This window comes from Melanaphis sacchari, unplaced genomic scaffold (assembly GCF_002803265.2).
Source record: "Melanaphis sacchari strain LSU unplaced genomic scaffold, SCAv2.0 Contig154_pilon_pilon, whole genome shotgun sequence".
Lineage (NCBI taxonomy): Eukaryota > Metazoa > Arthropoda > Insecta > Hemiptera > Aphididae > Melanaphis > Melanaphis sacchari.
In genome coordinates this window covers 28,085-38,767 of record NW_020270685.1, presented here as the reverse complement: position 1 = coordinate 38,767, position 10,683 = coordinate 28,085, and the positions used below count along the sequence as shown (strand labels likewise).

General features: G+C 23.5%; 1 protein-coding gene across 5 annotated transcripts in view; it reads left to right on the top strand.

Annotated features, from left to right (window-relative positions):
- The window catches only part of LOC112592053 (NF-kappa-B-repressing factor-like), a 12,702-nt gene extending 4,638 nt beyond the window's left edge, over positions 1–8,064 (top strand). The window contains exons 1-8 of one of the 5 annotated variants that reach the window (XM_025336022.1): positions 3,013–3,229; positions 5,325–5,520; positions 5,596–5,723; positions 5,797–6,016; positions 6,797–6,923; positions 7,014–7,204; positions 7,513–7,683; positions 7,748–8,064. In XM_025336022.1, coding sequence (XP_025191807.1) covers positions 5,351–5,520; positions 5,596–5,723; positions 5,797–6,016; positions 6,797–6,923; positions 7,014–7,204; positions 7,513–7,683; positions 7,748–7,928 — 1,188 coding nt within the window. In that variant the 5' untranslated portion in view covers positions 3,013–3,229; positions 5,325–5,350 and the 3' untranslated portion in view covers positions 7,929–8,064. Of the gene's footprint in view, positions 1–3,012; positions 3,234–5,324; positions 5,521–5,595; positions 5,724–5,796; positions 6,017–6,796; positions 6,924–7,013; positions 7,205–7,512; positions 7,684–7,747 lie in introns of those variants that run through there. The other 4 variants (XM_025336023.1, XM_025336024.1, XM_025336026.1 and 1 more) reach the window with 4 other exon arrangements.
- Positions 8,065–10,683: the final 2,619 nt, after the last annotated feature.

Here is a 10,683-nt window from a genome sequence, read left to right as displayed (position 1 = left end):
GGTTACGCATTGCTCTTTAAAGTTTCACAAGAAAAATTGATACGAATCAAATATTGTTAAAGATTAACTAAATTAATAAAAATGTGATGCCTGAAGATTTAATTAAAGCGTTATTCCAAAGGACTTTACATTAGAATTTAAACTGAATGATAATCTATAGCTTGAAAGATCTGAAGGTAAAACATCAAGCACAGATAGAAAATCAACAAAAATGAAAAATAATAACTTAATTGTAAGGATTGTATATTAAAAATAGAGTATTTAAACTCATTATAATATTTTTACTTATATTAATGTTCCTGATTCTTAATTAATTAATGTAAAGTGTAAATATGATATATATATATAATTTAAATGATGTAAATAGGTATTTATTATACTTTTATTTGTAAAATTATTAATTTATAGAGATTGTATTTGTAAGATTAAAGTTTGAACTTGTAAATTTCATCTTATTTTTGATAATTTGTTTCAAATACATTATTATTATTAAATGTTTGTATTATAAATTATGTTAATGTATTTAGTAAAATAAAATCTGCCAAGCTAAATAAATTCAGTTAATTTTAAATATATCAGTTCTAAATCATTACTTTCATTGATATCCATAATATTTATATGTTAAAATACGTAATTAAATATAGTAAAAGAATAACAATCTAGAACCAGGAAATAATTGTTATGCTAGAAAAATCTCCAGAATCTAAACATTACTCCTAAGTTATTATTAAAATGATTGAACAATTATTTTTGAATGTTAATTAGTGGATTAACTACTATTTATTTAATTAATTACAAATTCTCATAGTATAGGTATACTTTCATTAAAAATAAAAACGTTTATTAAGAAACATTAAATTAAAATCAATTTAAGTTCAAAGATGAAAATATTAAATACGCTTTCGTCTAAGTATTGCGTGAGCGAGAATTTAGGTCTATTGACGTCATATAACAATAATCGTTTTAATTGCAGCGGTGTTGCTCGACCGTATATTTATTATCCGTATGAAGGTTAGTCCAACAAGTAAAAAATATTATATAATATTAAATAATAAATAATATTAATCAGCTAACATTGCTTACAATAAATTGACCTAGTCGCGACTGTAGGAAAATTGATTCACCGTGGTCGGATGCGGTTTATTCGGAGTGACAGCGTACCGATTACCGAACGGATTTAAATATCTATAGCAATAATTATTATGTGTAAAAAATAAAATCTAATAGCGTTATTATTGTGATTTGATGATCTACATTTTTCAGCGCTTAGAATAATTTAAAAAAAAAAACGCAACAATGGTAATCAGGGTTTGAAACTTCAACATTTGCAACGTATCCGTCGTAAATATAGGACATGGATATAGTAAAGCATAACAGAGTGTTTGCCTAATAATTTTTGTAGTGCAGAGAATTCAAATTTAAAATGTTATTTTGCATATTATTTTAACAATTGCCATAATTGTGTATGAATATAATAATTAATCAAAATGTATTAGTTAAAATATTTAACGATTAATTGCGAAAAATTGTTTTGAGCATGGTAAAATAGATATTATCTATTGTGTAGTTAAGTATTTGTGTAAGTCACAAAATATTATGTTCTATTTTCAGATTTACTTAAAGTTATCGAGAATATCGAATCAAAAAAAAAATAAAATTATTAATAAAATAGTTTCTGAAAGTATTTGAATGAAAAATCAATGTAGATTTATGTCAAAAATTTATCTTTTTTTATTTAATTCTACCCATAGGTGCACTAGACCTCTAAAACGTGGGGTATTAATGTCTCACAAAGCTATGGTATTTCATTAAAACAATTACAATAAGGTATAAAAAAATAAGGGGTATTGAAGACTCTTTTGTACCCCCCCTAGTTGTGTCACTGATTCTACCACTTGTATCCAATTCTAACTTTTTTTTTTGTATTAAATGCAGTTTTAAATTTTGAAGCGTCAATAAATATGAATGGATGTGTGTAATGTATTTTTTATTAATTTTTTGTACATTTTTTTGTGATTTTTTCTGTTGTAACGATTGCTCAATCTCTTATAAAATTGTAAACCTCTATAGTTGTCATAATCATAAAATATCAAGAAAAACAAAATGTAAATTAAATAAACATTTTTTCCCTTATATATTTTCATCATCTTTTTGTGCTTTTTTTTTCCTCGTCTTTATCATGCTTTTATCATCATTTTATATTAGCACCAATGTATTGATTTTGTGCTTGGTGGGGTTTGTTTACTTTAATACGTTTTTGTGTTTTTCTCCCGTTCTTTGTTTACATAATATGTTATCTGTTTTTCTCAGGAGATTCTTATTTGCACAATATATATTATGCTCACACAAATTATTTTAATTTAATTATTATAGCAATTACAAATACAATCGAGGAAAGCCTTATATTTTTTTGCAAGGAAGACAAAAATCACATGTTTTTACTAAGTACATTCTATTATTTCTTTTTAATACAATAACTCAGTAATCTATTGTAAATACAGTTAAATAAAAAAAATTATTCAATTTTTACAGATCAATAGTTTAACAAGAATTATATTACACAATTGAAAAAATAAAAATAAAATTCTCATATATTATATGAATTCTGCAAATTTGATCGTTCTACTGTAATAAATGTATACTGAGTTGGTATCGGTTCCCGCGCGAAACGTGTTTTGAATATCGAAGTATAAACGTAACATAAGTACCTCCTGCTAGGGAAAGCTGGTCTATGGAAAATATTAATATTTATATGTCTATCGTCTACAGTAAAACAAATTGGAACGTTTGTGTGATAAGTAATTTATAATTTTAAATTAATATTATTATTACAATGGTCGGACTTAGGAGCTTACGGAACGTTTGATACTGCCATGAGTGACCGTTCGCGGTAACGTTGTTAACGTTGCTCCATCGAGCACTCGAGCATGCGCAGTGCAATCATGACTTAAAAGTTAAAATTAATTAAATAATTTAAATCGTGATTACCACTCGACACTCGGCACTCGCCTCTTTAAATGCAAACGATCGGACGTATACCGCGAACGGCGCGAATTAAGACTTAAGGTGTCTTAATTGTTAATTTATGCTATAATTAATACCATAACATCGTCCTAACGAACAATGGCAAGTGATGATGTGAATGAGACACGAATTTGGCAGTGTTGTTTTCGGGAGATGGCCCACCGCCCCTAACGTACCTCCCGTTAAGGTTAGGTTATACAGAAAGGTGGGTAAGTTAATGAAAATATTTAACTTAAGTTGAGTTAAAAGAACACAAGATCGATAAGTTATAAGTTAACCGTTAACAAATTATAAATTTGACTAAATAAGTTAAAATTTAATATAGAAAAAAATATTAACTTAGTTTAAACAAAGTTAATTCATTTTTTTAAATAAGTATGTAAATTACACAAAGAATGTCTATATATTAATGCCTTTCCAATTAATTAAATTATAAAAAGTAATTTTATTGAACTTTTATCATAGTGTACATTGTATAGTGTAAATACCCTTTTACGTTACATAATATATTATTTATTTATTTAAACTATACACATCTCAAATTAATAATTTAACAAATGTTATTATTTTATATATTATAGCAAATGAAGGTTATATAACTTTAAAACAATACAATTTATAGTTCATCATTTTATTGTATTAAATTATGTCTAATGTCAACTTCAAAAAGATAAGTTATTTTAATTTTCAATTAAACCTCTTAAGTTCACAAGTTGATTAGAAAATAAACTGACTAGTTAAGTTAAAAAGTTAAAAAAAATTTAACTTTTTAACTAGTTAATGCCCACCTTTAGTTTTACATAAACAATTTTAAAATACTAACAAAACTTTATTGGGCATTTTAATTACATTTTATTTTCATATTTCTATAATATGTTTGTTATATTAATATTATTGGTCAGGATTTATTATTTCAATATCCATTGATAGAATATGTTAGTTTAGACGTTTGAAACTGTTTTGTCACCTTAAGAGTTTGGTAGCCATGAAAATGTTATATTTGTACAAAATTTATACATACATTATCATTAACCAACAAATATGTTGGAATATGCAAACCTATTGGCATTGATTTTTTATTTGGTGCTAGAGTTTGTAATTGTAAATTTAAATAGAAATTAGATTTTGCACTTAGCTATATAATTTTATCATAATATATCTTCAATTTGTATATTATCTAATATTTTAAATTACATTAAAATTTTAAATACCTGGCACCTACCTCACCATACCCCTTGTGGCAGACGTGGCTAAAACACACTATAAAAGATTCTACAACCGTCTTCTAAACCATAGAAACCCACTCATACACTACATCTCTTCCTTGATTATCCCTGGAAATCCTCCCCAAATGGCTAAAGCGCAAATGGTGTAAAAACCTACTGACTAGCTAAATTTTAATACTCTTGTAGTACCTCCACTGGGAGACCTTTACGCTCTGATGTTACCTGTTATTTTTATTTATTTATTTATTTTTTTATATTTTCTTCCTCAATTGTTCTTATTGTTCCTTTTGAAACAGATTGAATAAAAACATTTAATAAACAAAAAAAAAAAAAAATACCTGGAAATAGGAGTATAATAATAACATATTAATTGTGAATCTTATATGATCATAGTTTTTGATTTTTAAATAATATTATTAATTTATACCGAATACCACTTATATGCACAATTATAATTAGGTATAATTATTTACTTATTGTAAATAAAAACTCAGGTTTAATTAATATATTTGTTTTATTTTTCAATTGTATAAACCATATATTCAAATTGTATATGAGTAATATCAATTTATCCAGCCTACTATTGAATTGCAAAAGTTCTTGTGATTAAGTATACAAAAGTACACTTTCTAAGTTATGCATCTAATACCTATTTACCATACAGGGATATAACAATATTAAGTAAACAATATGTCTGTGACTATTACATTAAACAATATCAGGATTAAATTCTTTATGATTTGTTAACAATTTATTTGTTCCATCAGAAATACATTTTAATGGCTTATAAAATGTCTTTATAACTATTTAAAAAATAATATTATGCATAGGTAACTACTTATACATAAACAAAACCATATTTGTAGTATTTATGCAAACAATGGAAGTACCTATAATTAATTTTGTACTATTATGATGATTTGATTTAGTATAATATATACATTTTTCAGGATAAACATTATTGTTTTCTCAAAATAAATTATTAAAATAACTTATACCTGAATGTCTAAACATTTTTTTTTTTTTTTAAAATATTAACATTCATTTTTACAATATGTTTTTTTTTATGTATAGGTATTTAAAAAGATAACTGTATAATAATGAGTTTCAACACATCATGGAATGTTGATCTATACAAGAATGTACTTGAAAATGAAGATCATTGGAAATTTAGGCGGGAATTTTTGATTGCCAATAAAAATAAATTTCCTAAAGATCGATTAGTGACTTATTCTCATATTTTTATTTTTGTTGTATTTATGAAATGTAGGTGAGTAATTTGTTTAAATATGATTATAACTTAAAAGCGAGTTTAAAACATAAAAAAGTTCTTGGATTTTTCAAGGTATCCAAAGCCAACCATGGATCTTATTGGAGACCTATCTAAAAGTTTTGTTAATAATTTGAGAGAAAAAATGTATGAAAATCAACAGATAACGAACACGACATATGTAAATTATGTTAAAGCTATTGGTATTTATTATGAATTTTATTAATTTTTTTTTGAACAATTGTAGATTTAATTATAGTTTTTGATTAATTTTAGAAAATGTTCAAGCCGTTACATTTAAGTTAAATATCAATCAACCGCCTAAAAATAAAATGAGATATACAACACCATTTGATTTTAACTGTTTAATACCAGGTTTTATGTTGAAGATTCCAAAAAATGATTTTAATCATCATAAAGTTATCAAAAGATCATGTTATTTTAGTCAAAATACAAAGCTAGAAATAGAACATGAAGAATTAGATTTTAAACACAAGTAATTCTTATTTGATTTCTACTAGTAAACTTAGGATTTGATTATGAGCAAATATGATTTTTAGTGGTTAAAAGTGGTTGAATCTTAGTGTTAACAAATTTAATTGTTAAGATTATTAAAAGCTAAGTTGTGTTATTTAAAATAACATTCAATCACATCTCAGTTTAACAATACAAAATAATTGTGATAAACTCAGGTTTTTTTTTATAATATATGTATTTGATTTCATTATTGTTTAATTCTTTCAAATAATAATTTTAAATATTTAAGAAGTAATCTTTATATATTAAACAATATTTTTATTATTAATGTCCTAATAATTTTGGTATTGATATTATGATGTTTCTAAAATTAAAATAATTTTTTAAAAATGTTGATATTTAAAATAATATTTTTAATTCAATTTTTTTTATTTTATAAAATCTATAAATATAATTCACCAATGAGAATTGGTATTAAGTATAGAGGTGTAGGGCTTGTTGTTTTTAAAGTGTATCTTTAAATGAAACTTCAGATATAACCAGTTTACTTGGGTGTTAGGTATCTATTTAGTTAGATATTGTTATCAACAAGAATGGCAATAATGATTAGGTTGAAATAATTTATGTAGTTACAATTTCTTTTAAATTTTTCTTGTTTTTATAAAATGTCAGATAGCTTTAACATGACTTTACAAGTATTTCTTTTTATTCTAATTGTAATTTAAAGAATATGATTTTAATTTTTTTACCATTAAAATATCACCTTGAGTTAGTTACATTGTATTTTTATCATATTTAGTCAAGCTAAATTGTACCTACAATGGAAGTTGATAGCAGTTGGTGCTGGAACAACAAGACAAGAGGCTATAAAGAATGTTACAAGTATTGCCTTTAAAATATTGAAGGAAATGTGCTTTACTGTTACGGTAATATAATATTATTTATTACTAAAGTTTATTATTATTATTCATTGCACCTATTTTATAGTTTATTCTCATAAATAATTTATTTATTAGATAAAAAAAAATGATACACACATTTTATGGACAGATCTTTTTGATGATTCAAGTGAAAAAGTTCCAAATTTTACTAAGCATCATAATACAATTTCAAGTAATAATTTTGGTTTTAAGATTTTGAAAAGAATGGGTTGGAAAGAAGGTGATGGATTAGGAAAGAATAATCAAGGAATTAAATCAGCAATAATGTAAGTTATTAATTTAAACTATGTTTTTATAATTTGTTTGACACATGTTTTTTATTATAACATCAGTCTTAAAATATTTTAATAACTTAATCTAAAATCTTTTTTTTAAATTTTAGAATAAAAATTGATACATAGGCTATTGGCTGAAATTCATTTAAATTAATACAGTACTCCAATTGATATATTTTTAAATATTTTGTAAAAATAAAAAACTAAGTTTTGCCGATTTATATATTGTCAAATAAAATAAAAATAATAATAATAACAAGTTCAATTTATCTCTTTGTTAATATAAGCTATTTATACAGAGTTGTTCCACTTAAAAAAAGAGCTGGATTGGGTGCTACAAAACGTACACCTCAAGACATATATGTACTAACAGAAGTTAAGAAACGCATAACGGAGTTTTTAAGCACTTCAAATTCAAGAATTACATTTGCAATAAACTTCCCACCTAGTCAGCGTACTTATATTCAAACGTAAATTCTAAAAATATATTAGTTTATGTTTGCTTGTTAAAATATAATTTATTTCTTTTATTAGCTTTTGTAAAAAGAAGAACTTAAAGGTCCAACATTCAGGAGATGGTGTTAACTATAAAATGTTTATAGAAAAACAACAAACTACACGGGAAGTTTATGATATACTCATTAATTGCATCAACTTTGAAAATGATATGTATATACTTGAACCTCCACTGCATGAAAGTATCAATGATCAGTAAAGTACCTACGACTCGAAATAACTAAATACATCACAGATGTGTTGATTGTGTTTTTTATAACTTTTAGTTTGTGGTCCAATCACAACAAATTAGATGTATGATTTACTAATTATTATTTGATAGTTATGAATAGACAATGGTTTATTTTTAAATGTTCAAATGTTCAATATAAAATCATAAAATAACGTATTTTATTATATTTCATCAGTCTCAATGTAATTTCAACAGACATATGTTGTGTTTGTGACATTCGTATTTATGGTTTACCTTTTAATAAAATTATTTGTATGATTGGTATGTATGAATATTAATTCTGAAATTAAGGCAAAAATTAATTATACAAGTTTAATAATAATGTATTTTAATTTACTCTTTTTAGTCTTTAATTATAATTCTTTATTAATTATATGAATATTTAATAAATAAAGTATTTTAAAAATAGTTTTAAGTATAAATTAATTGTATAGGTTATTAATAAATAACTGTTTTAAAACTAATGAAAAAACATATTCAAGTATATTTCTACTATGTTTATGTTAGCATTAGATAGAGAGGTGAAAATCATTTATTAAAAAAAAAAAAAAATGTAGAGCAGCAGTTTAGCTTAATGCGACATTGAATATAATTTATTAATAACGTGTATTGTACTGTTTTTTTTTTCTATATTCACTCTTTGGAACTTAAATTTTATAAATTGATAACCTCTTGTCATTCATTTGTTGTCATTTTAATTTTATTATTATTTTAATTTTGTTTTGTTTGTTATAAATATGTTTTTGAGTTTATTTCTAATTTTGTTTATTTATTCAATAATAAAAAATAAAATAAATCATGTAATAATTTAATGCGTTCATTAGATGGTTTGACTAAAATATTCATTTTGTTATTATGTAACTATAAAATATAATTAGTTAATACTTAATTTTAAGATCCATTTTATACCATTGTTTATTTTAGTCTTCCCAAATTTACCCCCTAGCCATGAACATGTTAATTATATATTTTTTAATTGATAATTCTGAAGTTATTAGTTTTTTTATTTTGTTTAAGAAACATGTATTTACTACTTTTTTTCATCAATATTATTTATAATTTTCCTAGCTGAATAATTTACTAAATTTGTAACTTCAGTATATCATTAATTTAGCTCCTTTCATTCCCAAGTAGTGTTAATTGATACCTTCAACCTTGTTTAATGTTTGAACCAGGGTTAAATTTATCCGTATTTGCGCCCTGGGTCAACTATATTTGTACTCCCACCCACATGGATCCCTTTTTAAGTTTTTTTATGTAATTTTTTAGTTATAATTTGTTCATTTCATGGATAATGGTATTACATTTTTTTAAATTATTGTTAAAATGTACAACATTATATTATGTTTTAAAAATAACAAAAATCATTATTATACATATTTTTTTAATTTTTACTTGTGTATTAGACATATGTTGATTATTAATAATTATAATGATTAATAATCTTTGATATTTTTGTATTTTTGTAGTCTAGTTGCTTTATAATGTCTGATTCTATATTAAGAACAGCCTATGAATTTACTTTTTCTTCTTTCATTGTTGATCTCAAACAGCTTTTAACAACTCTTTTGAGTATAGAGAAAGGCCGTTCAGCTGAACAATTTGTAGTTGGAGTACATAGTATTATTCTTAATGCAATGCAAATGTATGGACAGGCTTAAATTAGATTGATTTTCTTATATAAACACTCATATTTTATTTGTTTTTTTAAACTTTTCATATGGCTTTATTATACATGGCTATATTCTAAGACCATATTATTGTTACTGTATACCATTTAGACTTAAAAGGTATGGTGAGACAATTTACCAAATGGCAAAAAGTTTAAATAAGAACTTAAACAAATTCTTACCGCAAATTAAAAAAAAATATATAAATAAATATATATATTAATATAATATTACAGTATATTACAGCAGTGCCTGCTATCCCCTTTAAATAACCAAAATTTGGACACTTGAGGTAAATTTTCTAATTTGTCCTCCTTCAACAGGTCAAGTTTAAACTGAGAAATTAAAAATTATTGAGTAAAGGAATCCATACAAAAATCTATTGTGTATTTAATAAAAAAAATGTATTTTAATTTAACAATTTCACTATTAATATAATAATATACTAAATAAATGACTAAAATGTAATCAATATTATTTATATTCAATGTATATTGAAATTACAAAAAAATTAATATCATAAAAAAAAGTAATGCAATAGTTATATTAGGTATAAATATTTTTATAAACTGTATCCAAGCATAATTTTTATTTATTAAAAAATGTATTAAATTTTAAAACGAGTTATTAAATAGTAAAAATCTAATCTAACATTTAATTTGACACACATTTTTTACAACAATATCAATAATTTTATAATAATAATTCTGTAATAGTTTTACTTATTTAATTTGTATTTATTGCGTTCCAAAATACAATATACCAGGAGCAACTGATTTTCGTTTGGTAGTACATATCTCTCACGTACTGACATAAAAATTATGCAGAACTGGTGTTTTATCTTTTGGAACATTGCATATATATTTATAAGGTTGTTATTAGATAATCTTATGTAGCACTTCAACACTATATTTTCTATATGATGTATGATAAAAAATAATATTCTAATTGTAATTTAGCATCACATATTTAAACAATCTTAAATATAATTAATGGGCTCTTATTAATAATAATTCTATAAATAACTAGCAAAAAACTTAATATAATCACCT